This window comes from Mustela nigripes, chromosome 6 (genome assembly GCF_022355385.1).
Source record: "Mustela nigripes isolate SB6536 chromosome 6, MUSNIG.SB6536, whole genome shotgun sequence".
NCBI lineage: Eukaryota > Metazoa > Chordata > Mammalia > Carnivora > Mustelidae > Mustela > Mustela nigripes.
The window spans coordinates 19,816,575-19,833,499 of NC_081562.1; the positions used below are offsets into that span (position 1 = coordinate 19,816,575).

General features: G+C 38.2%; 1 protein-coding gene across 1 annotated transcript in view; it reads right to left on the reverse strand.

Annotated features, from left to right (window-relative positions):
* Window positions 1-16,925, reverse strand: part of UTP20 (UTP20 small subunit processome component) — a 97,532-nt gene that overhangs the window by 8,283 nt on the left and 72,324 nt on the right. The window contains exons 42-55 of the mRNA XM_059402252.1: window positions 16,246-16,385; window positions 15,862-16,018; window positions 11,428-11,526; window positions 10,377-10,544; window positions 8,841-9,007; window positions 7,803-7,944; window positions 6,821-6,937; window positions 5,246-5,416; window positions 4,910-5,041; window positions 4,074-4,184; window positions 2,066-2,145; window positions 1,554-1,623; window positions 1,250-1,432; window positions 404-535 (exon numbers count right to left, since the gene is read on the reverse strand). Coding sequence (XP_059258235.1) covers window positions 404-535; window positions 1,250-1,432; window positions 1,554-1,623; window positions 2,066-2,145; window positions 4,074-4,184; window positions 4,910-5,041; window positions 5,246-5,416; window positions 6,821-6,937; window positions 7,803-7,944; window positions 8,841-9,007; window positions 10,377-10,544; window positions 11,428-11,526; window positions 15,862-16,018; window positions 16,246-16,385 — 1,869 coding nt within the window. The remainder of the gene's footprint in view (window positions 1-403; window positions 536-1,249; window positions 1,433-1,553; window positions 1,624-2,065; window positions 2,146-4,073; window positions 4,185-4,909; window positions 5,042-5,245; window positions 5,417-6,820; window positions 6,938-7,802; window positions 7,945-8,840; window positions 9,008-10,376; window positions 10,545-11,427; window positions 11,527-15,861; window positions 16,019-16,245; window positions 16,386-16,925) is intronic.

Genomic DNA, 16,925 nt, shown 5'->3' on the forward strand with positions numbered 1-16,925 from the left:
TAATTCTGTTATGGGAGATGCCCTGTGCTCTGTGGAATGATCTGCAGCATTCCTGGCCTCTGCCCACTAGATGTTAGTGGCAGCCTCCACCCTCCAGTTGTGACAAACAAAAAAATGTCTCCATATGTTGCTAAGTGTAGAGTGGTTGGTGGTGGTCTGGTGAAATCAACCATGCAGGAGAAATTTCACTCTTCATATACTATGGAAGATAACTTACTTTAAACCTCATTAAAAAAAAAAAAGATTCAACTACACAATTCTTCTCCCTCCCCCAACTACACTATATTCTTGCTTTCATTAGTAACATTTTTTGAACACAAATAATATTTAATCTATTAGCTATGCCACCTCAAGTAAAACTACAAAAATTAGCACAAGTTTTATTCTTTGGCAAATTACTTACATCTTTAAAGTTTTCAGGATCAATTTCCTTTTCGATCACAGGAAGAATAGTTCCAAGTCTTCTCTCAAAAGAGACTCCTTCAGTTTCCACAAACAGGCCACAGATGAGGGCAGCCAGTTGTCTATTTAACCTCTACCAAATAAAAACCACCAGAAGACAATGTTAACACAACTTGGGAGGCCATTTCCAAAATCATAAAATGAAGGTGGGCGTGACTTTATCCTCAATATCTCTTTATGATGCCAGAAATCAACAGAATATGGATCTTTGGAGGCTAACATGAAGAATATGGAGAAGTCTTCATACCCAAGAATAACATTAAAAAAAAAATGGAACTCATCATTACCTATTAATACCTTCCCATTTTAAGTTAAAAAAAAAATCATGGTTAAGTACCAAATAATGTAAAGAACTGTGAAATCATTATGTTGTATGCTTGAAACTAATATAACATGTATGTCAATTATACTTCAGAAATAAAAAATTTTAATTAAAAAAAGGAAATAAATTTCATACAGTACCTCCATTCCCCATTCTGACTTTAATACTTAAAGCCAATATTAAGATAGGACATACATTGTTTATATTCCACAAACACAGGCCACTGATGAAGGTGGTAGAGTCAGCAATGGGATACAATCATTGACAAAAATTATATTTCATTAGCCGAATAAGCAAAACTGAAAACAAAGATTCATCAATGGGGACTGGTTAAGTATATAAATGATCCATTCATGGGGCAGTGTAACTAGCCGACAATCATGTAGTGGGACTACATATGTATTCTTACTTAAAACACCAAAAACTAAGACTTTTCATTGAAATATGACTAAAAGCAACGCTAACCTTTTTTGCTCCAAACCAGGTGGTAACCATATCAAAAAGCCAATCTTTTTTCTCAAGGTTGATTTTACTGAGTAAGGATTTGATTGTCATGGATGCCATCTTTTTGCACATGGCCGAGTCATCATTCACCATCATTAGACAAAGAGGAATGAAGAACATTCCACAGTTCTCATGGAGCAGTCCCTAAAAGAAAACAGGCAGTTATGAGCATACTCAGACTGGGATTCTCACAGGTGCTCAGATGGGAGGACTGTGGCTCCCAGGGCTCAAGGGGAACACACACACAGTTTGTGATTCAAGGTACCTGAGGGAATGTGTCAAAGAGACAGGAGATCATTTCCAAAGCAGACTCTCTCCCAGTCTCATGTTCGTAACTAGGGCAAGAAGATTAGACAGACTTGTTAGTATCTTTTACATTTACCAATAATTGTTTTTAAAAATTTTAAACACTGTTTTAAGGTGTTCATCTATTTCTTAAAAAGTGGAAAAAACTCCATTTTCCCAACTTTAATGTTTATATATATCTATCATGCTACCATACAGCTTTAAATGTAATTTTGTTAGATTTTTTTTTACCATTCTCCTTAAGTAGACGCTAATGAAAATCAATGCTCAGACTGAATTCGAAAAGCAGCCTTCAGAGAACTGTCAAGGAAGCCATGCACATTGTTTGATAATCAAGTCAATGATGCACAGGGTAAAACCCTTAGAGAAGGTGCCATCAAGTTTAGGTTTTGTCATTTTTAAGACAGCTGCCACATTAAAATGAGAGGATACGAACTCTCTGTCCCTGTGTAGTTTATGGCTTAAACTTACTTCAGTTGAGCAAGCACGAATTCCAAGTTTGGTCTCAGTTTGTCACCCAAGGGATAGTCAAGAATATATTTCAGAAAAACCTAGGAACAGAAGTCACACAGATGATTATTTGGGTCCTATCTCTCCAGGATCCCTGCTTCCTAAGACACACTGGTAAGTTATAAAGGCTTTTCGTAAGAGTAATCAATCAGGTGAAGCCTGCCTTCAGAATCAACAATGTACTTTCCTTTCTCCTCTGACCTGGCTTACTCAGGTCCTACCCCATGTGCCTGCTTAAGACTCAAGTCCTGGCCTACCACTGGCATGGTTGTTTTGGGCTCCAAATCTACGCTCACTTGTAGGGAGCACCTCTCTTCCATAGGTGGCGTGCTGTGGTGGATTCAGTATGGACTATGGTTCAACCCTGGATTTCCCCATGAATAAGAATGACAGTGAGGATAATATTAATACTGACCAGAGTAACTATTTCATTTATTAAATCTCTTCTATATGCCAAACATTGTACTAAGTGTTTCTCAGTTAACTATCATCACTCCCTTAGAAGGTAGGGGATAAGTAACCCCATTTTACAGATGCTGAGAAGCATGATAGCACAAAGAAGCAAGTTAACTTGCTCATCTGACAATGCCAGAATTCCATGCCTAGTCTATTTGCATGAAAAGGCTCTGTTTTCAAGCCATTATACTAGTCAGCCTCCTTTATTAATAAACTGCAAAAGCTAAGGCACATCATTATACTTTTTAAGGCCCGTTTTTTTCATAATACCCCATAATAATTTTCATAATAGCCCATAAAATGGGGTTATTATTTCTTCTGAAGGGTAACTACAAATGGAAGTCATGTATGTAAAGTTCTGGACACATAGCTAGAGTTTGATAAGTAACATCTGGCCCTCCTTCTTCCTAACCAACTCAAGGAGACTTTTTCTAGAGACCTGCTTCCTCCCTTTCCAATGTGGCTGTCTCAGCAGCCCACAGATTCCTTCAACCCTGAGTTTTTATTTCCAGTTCAGACCCTTCTACGTCCTGGATGTGATATGCACTCATATATCAGGGATGAACAAATGTATACAAATAGATCTTCTCACATCATTCTCCTCCCTTGACTTCAATAGCTTTCTGCTAGTGGTATAAAGCCCTAAAATCTTCAGTAAGAGCATAAGATCCTGCCTGACTTGGCTCCTTCTGTTTAGCTCCTCCAAAAAGCGAGGCCCTTACTGACCTCGAGGTTTACCTTCTGCAGGCACTGGCTACCCCCTTTTACCTAGAAAGCTAAGCCTTATTCTTCCTTCACATTTTGGCTTAAAGGCCAATTCTCAGGAAAGCCCTGATTCTAACACTAGGGTAGTCCTCAACCTGATCATAAGCTCCTCCATATTTTCTCAATTCTAAAAGGCACAGTTTTTCTCATTTTAACATCTCTGAAATTGGGCTATGTCTTGAAATTGATGGCATCTTACACTGTGTCATAGATTTTTTTCTTTGAGGTGTATAAATAATGGTGTGTCTTGTAAAAGATGAAATATGACAGTGCTTTCCCCCTCCTGGCACTTAGGATGGTCTGTAATTAAAGAACTGTGGAATTTTTGCTTTGTGGCTGTCTACTGTAAAAATTTCATTGATAGAGACTGTAAAAATTTTGTTGACTGCTTTTCCAGCAGCACCTGGCACACAGTGATACACACAATTAATTGACTGAACCAAGGGATGGAAACCTTTGGTGCAGGCTACTATGCTGTAGAAGGAAAACATCTTCACCTATTTGAAACATTCCACTTGTGATGGGCTATAACTCAAAGTGCTCTTTGTTAACTGAAAATGCCCTTAGGACAAAGCAGAGTTGCTCCTCATACTTGATAAGTAAATGGGTTCCTGAGTCTTAGAATTAAGTAACAACCACGTGACACAAAATAATCTTCAGAATTCAGCCAATGTTGACATGTCTCTAAAAACCAAACTGAGAAGACAGGACCCGACCCTTCCCATGGGAATAAAGTGTCTCGACAAACCTGTCTGCACTGGACTCTGACAGGTTCACTTTGTGCAGAAATTGCCAACTTGGATACTTTCCGCATGACATCATCAATTTCCGGGACCAACAACTTTCTTGATAAAATGGCCTAAGATACAAAAGGAAAAGACATCTCATTTCATCTTCTACTGCAGATGGGTGTAAGCTGACCTGATGTTAAAGCAGTCATAGGCAACCTCAAAAATAATGAAGGTAATCGCCAAAAGCTAAAGAACATACACTTAAAAATGTTTAAAATGGTGAATTTTAAGTTTTATATATATTTTACAATATTAAAAAATAAAGGAAAAAACTCCAATGTCCAATATGATGAATACAAGCATGGTGTTTTAGTTTTTAAGATTTTATTCACTTATTTGACAGAGTGAGAGAGCACAAGCAGGGGGAGTGACAAACGAGGCAGAGGGAGAAGCAGGCTCCCACTGAGCAGGGAGCCCAATACGGGGCTTGATCCCAGGACCCCAGGACCATGACCTGAGCTGAAGTCAGATGCTCAACCAACTGAGCCACCCAGGCACCCCACAAGCATGGTATTTTTTCCTGTATTTTCCTATATCTTTATAAAAATCTCTGGAAGTATTGATAGGGAGTTTATATTCAAACATCTTAATAAGTAGATATATTAACTTACAATTAATCCACCAAAATCATAATGTTTATCCATCAATATCATAATGTTATCCACCAATATCATAATGTTTACAAATTAATTTTGGAAATCTATAGCTAGTCAAAACATTATGTTCCACATTATTCTAAGTATCTAACCCAAGACTCAAAAAGTATAAAATCCAACATGCTGTGATACCGTACCTTCAGAAGACCAAATGCAGTGGCCTGTCTTGAAGTATCATAAATGTCTTCCTCAGCATATGCTAGTAGAACTTGAAGCTGCTTTTCAGTTATCTGGTAAGATTTCACTTTCTTCACAAGTATGGTCACACACTGCAAGTTACAATGGTGAGGTTAATAACCAGGACATCTTACAAATGAAGATTCATTGAAATGGTATGGCTTTACAACCCTCTGGCCTTAGTAAACTAATCTGGAAAAAATTCTGACCAAGACCACACAGGATAATGGGGAATACTATAATTTTGATGTTAATTCTGGTCCTGGCTATTTTAAGTACAATTGAAAACACCTCACCTTGAAACAATTTACCACCAGGTGGAAGTTCTGGCCCCTGGCAGCTCCAAGTTTTGCATAGTCCTTCAGCAAAAGGAAAAGGTGTTTGGTCAGCTGTTCTGCTTTTGTTTCTATGGAAGGCAGAGGGAACCTCAAGACCCAGATCAGGCATTGTAAAGCACCTGTGATCACCTGAAAAACAAAAATAAAACCAATCAACCTGTGTAGTGACCAAATCCAATAGCCCAGCACCCAACGCTATGTAGGCTCTAAAAGTGATCAAGTTGAAAGAGTAAAATACTCTGCCCAGCTCAGTCTGGAAGAACTGTACCAAAAGCCTAAGAAGAGAGGGAGGTTTCCTTTTCTCTGTGGTAGAACTTACTGCTTCTCCATGGCAAGTAAAGATATATCCCAAGCAAACAAGAAAAAGTGGTCAGTATATTCTTAACCTGTACAAGTAAAAGATTGGATGGGCTGGCCAATTTTAGCACCTTTGTTTTGTGTGTGGAAAAATACGTTATAAATGACTTCTATTTTCTAGACTGGTACTTTAATCCATTCTAAGCATATGTATATAAGGCATTCTAAATATTAGAAATACAAAGATAAAGAGAACACCGCCCCCCTATTTTCATTCTTTTTTTAATTTTTAATTTTACTAAGTAGGCTCCATGCCCGGTGTGGGGCTTGAACCCACGACCTTCGGATCAAGAGTTGAACGCTCAACCAACTAAGACAGGCACCCCACACCATCCCTCTATTTAAGGAACAGACAGCTGGCTCAGAAACTAAGCATGGGAACAATACATTACAGACTTTAATATAGTTAAGTGCTGTGCAAAAGATATGAAAAACATATGCTGGAACCAAGCAATTACATGAGAACCCCTGAACGTCTGGGCTAAACCTTAGAGATTGCTGACATCACCTAGTTCGGCTCTACCTAACAGACCCATGCCTTCTGGTTGCTGTAATGGTCTTTTTGGACTGAATTAGATGAAGACAAAGGAAAGGCCTTGGGAGTCGGAAAGGCCAGGGCTCATATCCCAAGCTCTGCAGTTTATTAGCTATTTGACTACAGAGAGATTACTTAACCTCCTGGCACCTTCACTGGAAGAAAGGAAATCGGGAAATGGGAGGAGTGTAGGTTCTGGAGTCTGACAGACTGAGGCTCATATATGAGGTCTGTGATCTGGGCCGAGTCACTTAGCCCAAGGCCTAGTTTTCTCTTTGATAAAACAGAAGCATTAATAATATGTACCTCATCGGTCACTATGGGGATTCACAGCAGTGGGGGGCAGTAGTATCAAGGACGATAAAGATGATTACAGCGGACTCGGGACCATACTGCTCACCCTCATGACGCTGTTTTGAGGATCAAATGAAATAAGTAATGGATGTTCCAGGGCAGGTAAAACTGTTAACGGCTCTCCAAATACATGGGATTATTACACTGAAAAGCAATGTAATGCAGGGAACAGAGGGAGTTGATAATATCGTAAATCCACTTAAAAAACTCAATCATCTTGTAAAGAACAGGACCTGAAGTTCTGGATATTTTGTATGACACAGCTCTTGTGAAGGAACAAAACTCACCTTCACGTCCATGGAAACCAGGCAGTCTATGAGGAGAGAGACAAAAGGATCCAACATTTCCAGAATAGGTTCACTTGAAGACTTGATCTTGGAAGTCTTCAGACTCAGATGTAGCAGCTAAAAGATTAAAAAAACGATATTTCACACCAGTTGCTCCTAAGACCAACTGAGTTAGGTAAAGGTGAAATGATTTTAAAGACAAGCATGAAACATTAAGATGCTTCTGTCTAATGTGACAGAAATTCTGAAGGAATGGGAAAGAGCCTGGGAGACTCTCTTGTAAGTGAGGGAAGTGGGAGCTCAGGGTGCAGGTGAGACGCTAAGTTCATTTACCAAGTGATTACTCAGCATTTACTTTGATTCAGGCGCTGGCTCTGCACACAGGACACAGCAGTGATCAAGATGAACATGGTCCCTGCATAATGGATCTCAGTCAGGAAGGCAGACTAGCAAATAATTAATTAACTGTTAACGCAGTGTGCTTTGAGACTTCTGGGAGGACCCCGGCAAAGGGAGGAGCAGGGGGTGAGGTCCTGTAGTGGGAAGAGCGTGGGGACTACAGAATAGAAGCCAGGGGGGTTGGGATGTGTTGCAGTGGTACAACAGAAGGCTAGGCCCTCATAGCCCAGAAGGAGGACTGGGCTCTTAGGAAAACTGGGAGCCAATGAAGGCTTTTAAAAGGAAATAAATGATCAAATTTTTGTTTTTAGAAGATCATGGCTTTAAAAAAAAATTCAAAACAAATTTAGAGCTGCCTCTACAAAACAATAGCGAACTCATAATAAATGTTAGGTCAGAATCATTAATTCTGAGACAGTTATATCATCAAAATAAGTACCGGAAGAGAGACAACGGTAAATGGGCCAATTCGCCTTTTAAAAAACTCATAATTTACTTATGGTAAGGCGTTTACAGTGGAAATGAGCAGTACTGGAAATTTAGCATACTCACTGTGGGTAGCAAATTGCACTTTAATGCTCACCTGAAGCCCGGACTCAATAAATATGTGCATGTTGGTTTTCCTGCTCACAACAGCTTTCTGCCCACCTCGAACTGGAGTTGGGGGGAGCAGAAGACAGCTCTCGGGTGGGAGACGTGGATCCAGTGCAGGAGCTGCTGGGTTTCTGTCAATCACAAAGGAGAAACAGGGAGAGGAACACTGTGTGCTGCATTCCAAGCAGTTACAGAGGCCCTGCCTGGTGACTGGAGCGCAGCACTAAGTAATGTGATGTTCACTGTGGGCATTTTCTCTCCTTTAACCATAAAGAAACACAGAGATTCTTAGGTTGTCTCACAAAGAGACAGCAGATTGACAAACACACAGTTAAGATGAATAGTAAGGGGACATGCCGTTTGAATTTTGAAACATATGGCAAGAAGTTTCTTTTAGAACCCAGAAGTAAAATCCAAAGGAAGGTATTTTAAAACCTTTTGAGATCTAAAAATCTGTTTAACCTGTATATATATATATATATATTTTTTAAAAGATTTTATTTATTTATTTGACACAGAGAGATCACAAGTAGGCAGAGAGAGGAGGAAGCAGGCTCCCTGCCGAGCAGAGAGCCCGATGTGGGACTCGATCCCAGGACCCTGAGATCATGACCTGAGCTGAAGGCAGCGGCTTAACCCACTGAGCCACCCAGGCGCCCTAACCTGTATATATTTATATATATAAAAATATATAATCAGAATATATTTAAAATCTATCCTAACTTGGATTCAGTAAATAAAACAAAAATGGTCTCAGAGAAGTGCCAAAATACCTAACTGCTGTCACAGCTAACTCATTCCTTTTCTGGGAAACTAATCTTGAGGTGAAATTTATCACTTGGAAGGATGTTAACCCAAACACCACAAAGTAGTACCATCTTATAATTCAGGCACATTACACACACACACACACACACAACTAAGGTAAATTATTAAATTAATCCACTTACGAGTAAGAACTGAATGGCTTATCAGAAGCAAGCACCTAAGGATAGTTCTTTTGTTTTTGTTTTTATTTCAAACTTACTTTTCTTTTTCTGTTAACAGGGGCAGATTTTCACTGACCAAACCATAACTGAGCAATAGAATGGATTCTGCCGTCATCTCCTGATTTACAATTAATCCTGCTATGATTCGGCGCAAGGTTTCATGAACTTTCCGGGCCAGTTTTAAACTCGTAGTATTTTGTAAGATCTAGAGGCAAACATAAATATCATGTGAAGGTAAAACAGAATTACATTTTTATTTGTTATGATGGTAGTTTTTAAAATATGTATTTACGTTTTAATATATGTTTGGTTTTCTCCTAATTAAAAAAGAAACATTCTTAATAGAATTTCAAACAGAAAATACAAAGTATTATTTACACATAACCTCGATCCCAGAGACAACCACTGTCAGCAGCAAGTGTGCCTCTGGAGATCTTGTGCTTTCTCTTGGTGGGACCTTAGGGCACAGGGCTGGAGATAATGAAGTAACACTTGGAAGATGTCATCCCTCCAAGTGTGTTACAGGCAAGCACACACACATACACAACATTTACAAAATGCAGTCATTACTCATCTAAAACCATACTAATAAAGTGCTGTGATGGCCACGCCTCAGGGTTTGATATTAGTCATTGGGCCAAATCAGAGAAACTTAATGGGAATCCAGGACCATCAACCCCAACACATACTTCAGCATGTAACAGCTACTCCCTTGCACAGGACATGATATTAATAGCTTTAATTACCTTGGAGGGACTTGATAATATACACGGAAAACTGTATTCTGTTGACTCTTTTTCATCCTTAAGACATATCTAACATTCTTAGGTTTAGATAAGATTAATGCATTGTAGAAACAATTACAGAGTTCCTCTAACACCAAAACATTCGGAATTATGGTTAATTCATGTCATTAAATAGTGCTGGTTTTAGTACATAATATTGTAAAAAAAAAAGGAATTATTAACATTTACTGAGTGCTCACCCCTGTGGTAGGCACAGAGAACATTACGAAGGTCAGCAAACCACAGCCCCTGACCAATAGGAGGCGGAAGGAAAACAGTGCAGAGAAGGTGAGCTTTGGAACGGAAAGATCTACAGCTAAATCCTTATTTTCCTCCTTCACCACGACTTCTCCACCTTTCTGAACCTGCATTTTCTTATCTGTTAGATGAAAGAAGTACTGTTGATCTCAGAGTGCTTGTGCAGATTAGAAGTGATACTGAAACAATGCTTAGAACATAATACATGTTCAACAAATGTACTTTCCTCCCTCTTAGCCGTCGGACTCCACAAAAGCTATGTTCTTAGCTGCTGACTTAACCCAGCTATAAAGTTCACCTGCATTTCAATTTTTTTGCTTCTGCATTGCATGGTTTACATCTAGGAGTCTGGTTCTTGGTTTAGAATGCCCAACGAGGGCTGCCAGCTAGTGGCTATATGGTACAGGTGCTCTTAGCACTAAAGGAAATCCCAGTGGTCAGATCCAGCATTAAGGTTTATCCTGCATGGCTCCTTCCAAGAGCTCATGATATGTAATGTGGGGATCTCCTGTATTACATTCAAGTCCTTACCTCTTTTAATGGAAGAATAAGTTTTGTAACCTGGTCCTTCCCTACAAACTTGCCCAGGATTTCATAGGAATCATAACTCTTGCTTCTTCGTGCCTCCATGACTTTGGAGAGGATCTGCTTCACTTCCTTCTCTTCAGCAATGGCACCAAACAACTCATGGTTAAAAATCTTTGAGAGAAAAAAGCCAAATAGCAATTAAATGCAATCAGCAAGATACATCAACATAAGCAGTCTCTGATACATCTAGATCAGGGGAAAGCAAGTTTTTACAGGACTGAAATTGGATGGTAGGAATTCCTATTAGATTTCACTTTTTCAAGGTAGTTCAGGGACCAATTACTGAAAGACAAGCAAATACAGAGACACCTGAAGGGTTATTTCTAAGGGGAAACAAAAGAAGAATACTATATAGATTCACATACATAATTATAGAATATATAGACAGGCACTTCTTTGATATTCTTGTTTGATTTACCGAAGAGTAATTTCTCCTTAAAAAACTCATATGATATTTGCAACTTAATTATCAAGACTGATATATTTAATTCAAAATGCTTTTAAGTATCTACATTTTTTTAAATGAATGAACAAAGACTGTGTGGCAAATTTAGTTTCTTTTTAACCCCCCCCAATTATCACATCATCCAATTTTAAAAATTGATTGTTATTAATTTTTCATTATTCTATTTTTCATTATTATAGGTAAAGCTCTATACTTTTATATAAACCCCAGACTAAATATATCTCTGACTATTCCTTTAAAACAGATTCTTGGAAGTAGTTGAAATTTTTGCTTATTTTAAAGCTTCTGACACACAACATTAGTGTTCTTTCCAGAAAGGTTATACCAAAACTCATGATCTACTAGCAATGGCAGAGTGCCCATCTCACACCATTTGATCAGCTTTTTAAATCTCTGCTAATCTAAGAGATAAAACAGTACATTATTTTCATTTCTGAAGGCTATAATTATTTCTTAATTTGTGAACTGATTTTGTGTCCTTTGCCCAGTAAAAAAAAAACAGTGGAACTTCCTTTTTCTAAATCTTACCTCAATCATTATATCTAAACAAGAGTCCAAATCCCCAACTTGTAGCTTGTTGGTGAGGCCTTGAAGCAACATGTAAACAGTGAAAGTCAGCACATGGACCTAAAATGAAATGCACAGTAAGAATATGAATGGTGAAGCATACCACACGAGGAAAAAAGTAAGATCTAAGATGTACTGCAGAGACCACTTAGAGTAGTATCTGTCATTACTGTAGGGAGAAGCTTTGACAAGTATCACCATGTAAGAGACTTTAACCAAATGATCATTTTGAACATTACCGTGCTTGGGCTCTACTACTGTGACTAAACTAGGCCACTGATTTATAAAGAAAGGCACAAAAGCCTTGAACTTGAAAAACCAACTTGTGAATTAAGGAGCTTGCCAATGTTGAGTGCAATCCAAAGCTGTTCTGAAGGAAACACATTTTTGCCCTTAACAGTAACCATAGCTAACATTCCTAAGAGCTTACTGTTGGCTATTAATATTGTTGTATTAACAACACATAAATGTATTAAATCCTTTAATTCTCATTTACTATATCTATGGTGTAGGTGCTATATTATCATCACTTTTCAGAGAGGGAAGCTGAGGCACAGAGAGATCAAGTAACTTGCCACAGGTTGCATGGGGAGGAGAGTCAGGATTTGAAACCGTATAGACCCATGCCAGAGCCTCTGCTCTGTATCACTATGTTATGTTGCCTCTCAAGCTTTTTGCATTCTTTATGCTGCTTCTAATGCTATAAAATAATCACAGTGAATGTCAGATAATGATCAAAGGCTAAGGAAAAATAATTGGTTGTCAGTACATAATTGGTTATCAACATACAGATTTGATTTTATTTTTTAAGTAATCTCTACACCCAACATGGGGCTCACACTCAACCCTAAGATCAAGAGTTGTATGCTATACTAACTGAGATAGCCAGGTACCCCACGATTGGATTCTAAAGGCATAATTTCATATATACCTACTGGAGATCTTCATGTACTTTTATATACTTAAAATGTTTGCTGAGAGCTTTATACTTAAAAGTCCTTTTGTGGGGGATGAAGAGCGACATTTGAAGAATACACTTTTGACAGTGTCTACACAATTAACATTAAAACTCAAACTAGTTGTTCTCCCATCACTATTTTAGTTATTTTAACAAATCATGGAATGGACTTAAAAAACAGGTGGTTAGAAAAAAAAGGGTTATTCATTTAAGTATCTCAGGTGCTCCATTCAAATGTGAATAAATCCAAAAGACAGAGATATATTGTATTTATCCTTCTATGCTCAGGCCTAACACAGTACATCACATAAAGCAGCCATGAAATAAATGCTGGCTGAATGAAAAGAATAAAAATGAGTACTGACTAGGGCTCTGACTCCATGTAAGATGGAGAAAGCACACACTGCTCTGTCTCTCCCACTGAGAGCAGCTGTAACACCTGGAAAAGGGGCATGGAATAGCTACTGAGGAAGAACACCAGAACACCAGCACCATCAAACTTGCAGGGCATTTATCACTGTTTCTGTTCAGTATCCCTCCGCTAGAGGCACCTGGGTGGCTCAGTGGGTTAAGCCTTTGCCTTCAGTTCAGGTCACGATCTCAGGGTCCTGGGATCGAGCCCCGCATCAGGCTCTCTGCTCAGCAGGGGGCCTGCTTCCCTCTCTTTCTCTCTCTCTCTGCCTGCCTCTCTGCCTACTTGTGATCTCTGTCAAATAAATTAAAAAAAAAAAAAAAAAGGATCCCTCAGCTAACATGAAGTGGATGCCGGGACGCAGGGAACTCCAGGAGAAGCCCCATGGCTTGATGAGTACGAGCAGGAACACAGAATGCTCTAAGAGAGGACAGGAATCCCTGTTTGTTTTTTTCTTTCTTTTTTCCGTTCTTCCACACCCCAGCCCCTACAATCCTATAGTGGTGGTGGTGGCAAGGGACTAGAAATGGCAACTGGCAGGAGCCACAACTCTGAGGGAGGGGACCTTCCTCTGCCTCAGCGGAAGCGCATGCTGAGAGCAGCCAACTCTAGCTGCTCTTCTCTCTGTTTCACCACCGCTTGGCCCCATGGCAGAGTGGGAGCAATAAAGCCCTAGCTTTCTACCCGGAGGACTGAAATGAACGGAAATCTAAAGTGCTAGCAAAGAACTGAAGATATAAAGAATGAAATGTAAATTTTAGAACTAAAAACCCAACAACCAAAATAAGAAATTCACTGGATGACCCAACAGCAGGATGGAGATGAAAAAGGGAGTAAGTGAACTTGAAGACAATCAATAAAAATTTATGCCAAAAAACCAGGAAGAACTGAAAAAATAAAAAACACGAACAGGGCCTCAAGAACCAATGGGACAAAAATAGAAAGTCTAATGGGGGTGCCTGGGTGGCTCAGTGGGTTAAAGCCTCTGCCTTCCGCTCAGGTCATGATCCCAGCAGGGATCCCTGCTCAGCAGGGAGCCTGCTTTCTCCTCTCTCTCTGCTGCTTCTCTGCCTACTTGTGATCTCTGTCAAATAAATAAATAAAATCTTAAAAAAAAAAAACAAAAAAACAAAGTCTAATATTCATTTCATTGCAGTTCCAGGAGAGGACAGAGTACAGTGCAGAAAAGTTTATGTAGAAATAATGGCTCAAAGTGTTCCAAATTTGGTTAGGAAGCTCAGCAAATCTCAAACAGGGCAAACTCAGATATATCATAATCAAAATATTGGAAAATAAAGGCAAAGATAAAGTCTTTAAAAGCAGTCAGAGGAGAAAACAATGCATTACTTAGAGGGGGACAATGATATGAATAATAAGATTATTCATAGGAAAGGCCAGAAGGAAGTGATACAACATTTTTAAAGTGCTGAAAGAAAAGTATTGTCAATGATGTCAATTTCTGTCTGATGACAGAAAACTAAGAGCACCTGCTGCCGTCATACCTGCCCTACAAGACTGATGACAGTTCTTTATTATTTATTTATTTATTTTAAAAAGATTTTATTTATTTATTTGACAGAGATCACAGTAGACAGGCAGGCAGAGAGAGAGAGGGAAGCAGGCTCCTTGCTGAGCAGAGAGCCCAATGTGGGACTCGATCCCAGGACCCTGAGATCATGACCTGAGCCGAAGGCAGTGGCTTAACCCACTGAGCCACCCAGGTGCCCCTGATGACAGAAGTTCTTTAGACTTGAAAGGAAACAATTACCAGAAAGAAACCTGGAAATTCAGAAATGAAAGAAGAGTAGCAGAAATGATAAATATCTGGGCAAACTAATAGACTATTTGTTTTTCCTCTTGAGCTCTTTAAAATATGCTTGACAATTATAAGAAATAACTCGATCACTGCTTGATGAATTTTTCAATATATAGGTAACAGACAAACGACTATAAAATAAAAAAAGGGTAAAGGATTCCATATGGTGGTAAGATTTTTATATTCCACTTGAAGTCATAAAATACTGATTCTAAGTAGAATATTAAAAGTATGTATGTATATGGTAATTCCTAGAGCAACCATCAAAAAATTATACAAAGAGAGACTGATATTTTTAGTGTGTTAGGTTTAAAACCTATAGAACAGGAAGCTTATCTTTGAGCAAATTCAGGTACAGAAGTAAGGCTAACTACCAGGAGTCTTGACTGGGTACTTGAAAAGAACAAGCTACAGTGTTTCTCAAACTCGAGATCACTCAGGGGTCTTACTGAAATGCAGATAGTTAGATCAGGTGTAGGGCTCTAAATTGTGCATTTTTTTTTTAAGATTTTATTTATTTATTTGACAGAGAGCGAGAGAGAAGCAGGCTCCCTGTTAAACAGAGACCCTGATGTGGGGCTCCATCCCAGGACCCTGGGATCATGACCTGAGCCGAAGGCACAGGCTTTAACCCACTGAGTCATCCAGGTGCCCCTAAATTGTGCATTTCTAACAAGCTCCCAGGTGTTGCTGATGGTGCTTGTCCAAGATCCAAACTTGGGAGTAGCTAACCAGCCATGTCACTACTCAAAGAGCTTTGTTATTCCACCTAGAGATCCTATTACTTTTATTACTTATATGGTTCAACCTGAAACAAATGTATATGTTCTTTATTTTTATTAATTTTTAATTTATTATTATTATTTTTTGGTATATGTGCTTTATTATTTACATTTTTGTTAATACATTTGACATGGATTCAACAAAAGTATTTTTAAGAACTCAAAAAATACAAAACTTGGTATATCAAATGATTTGGGAAAAAAGGTTATATAACCCAGGCCTAGAAATGTCTATAAAAATCAAATATAGTTTTCTTAAAACATAGATTTTTAAAATTAGAAACTTGTGAATATTCTTGATTGCTACCACAGTGGATCAACTTTAATGAAGACAGACCCAAAAGCATTACCACTTAGAGTGTTCAAATTGTAAATATTTGAATTTCAGTCCAAACTGAATGAATATAAGGCACATAATACAATTTACCTGATATCCACGGACAAGGGTAGTCTGTAATTCTTTTAAAATATATTGTAGGTAGTGCACACCCAGATCTTCTATGATTTTTGCTAGAGTGCTGCGTGCAATGTCTCTGATTTCCTGTGCTCTGTTCTTGAGGAGGGCACACACTTTCAACAAAATACTAGAAAATGAAAAGTTGAAAAGGACTAGTCTAAATACAGATGCAAATAAAAATACAACCATCCTTTGGTCTCTTATTCAGTACCCAAATTTCCCAATTAAAATCTGAAATCACAGCAAATTGTGACAGTACTTCTCCTCTTCCTCACAAAAGAGATTTAAGAGTCAGGAAGAAAGAACCAATTTTTGAGTTTCATTGAACTTTTCTAATATGTCACACAATATTACCTTGGCAGATTAGCCTCCATAACTTCCTGTGGAAGGGACTGCATTAGTTTAACCATGGCAAAAGCTAAAGGAACTCGAACTACTTCCTCATCATTCACAACCTTGGATTTTATGAGCTTGTGTTCTTCTTCCCTTTTAGTCTGTAAGAAAAATTTAGGTTAAACTAAAATAGAAATAAATGGATCAGGGACCTGCAAACATGCAACCTTGCATTTAAAGAGTAAGCTCTTTTGATACATCTTATTTCATTACATTACATTTCCACAACTACTGTCTTAAAAAACAAATTAAATTATGCAATTTGAGAATAATCATCTAAAATTTATAAAACTAGTAGGAATAAGAAAATGTTTTCCAAAGGAGTAACCAGAAAAATGTAAAGCCATATTTTCACTGATGTAGATTAAGACTGCTATGAAATATATAAAAATCATAAGAAATCTGTATCAATTGGGATTTTTCCAGACTTTGAATGATACTGTTGGTATATAAGAAATACAGTGCCTCAAATAAGAAGTTATATTTACAAATATACAAAGTAATCTATTTTATACCAGGGGCTGGAAAACTTCTGTAGAGGGTCTAATAAATAAGCATTTTGGGCTTTAGGGTCTCTGCTGAAGCTACTCAATTCTGCTGCAGTAACACAAAAGCTGAATTAGACAATATGTTTTTTTTTT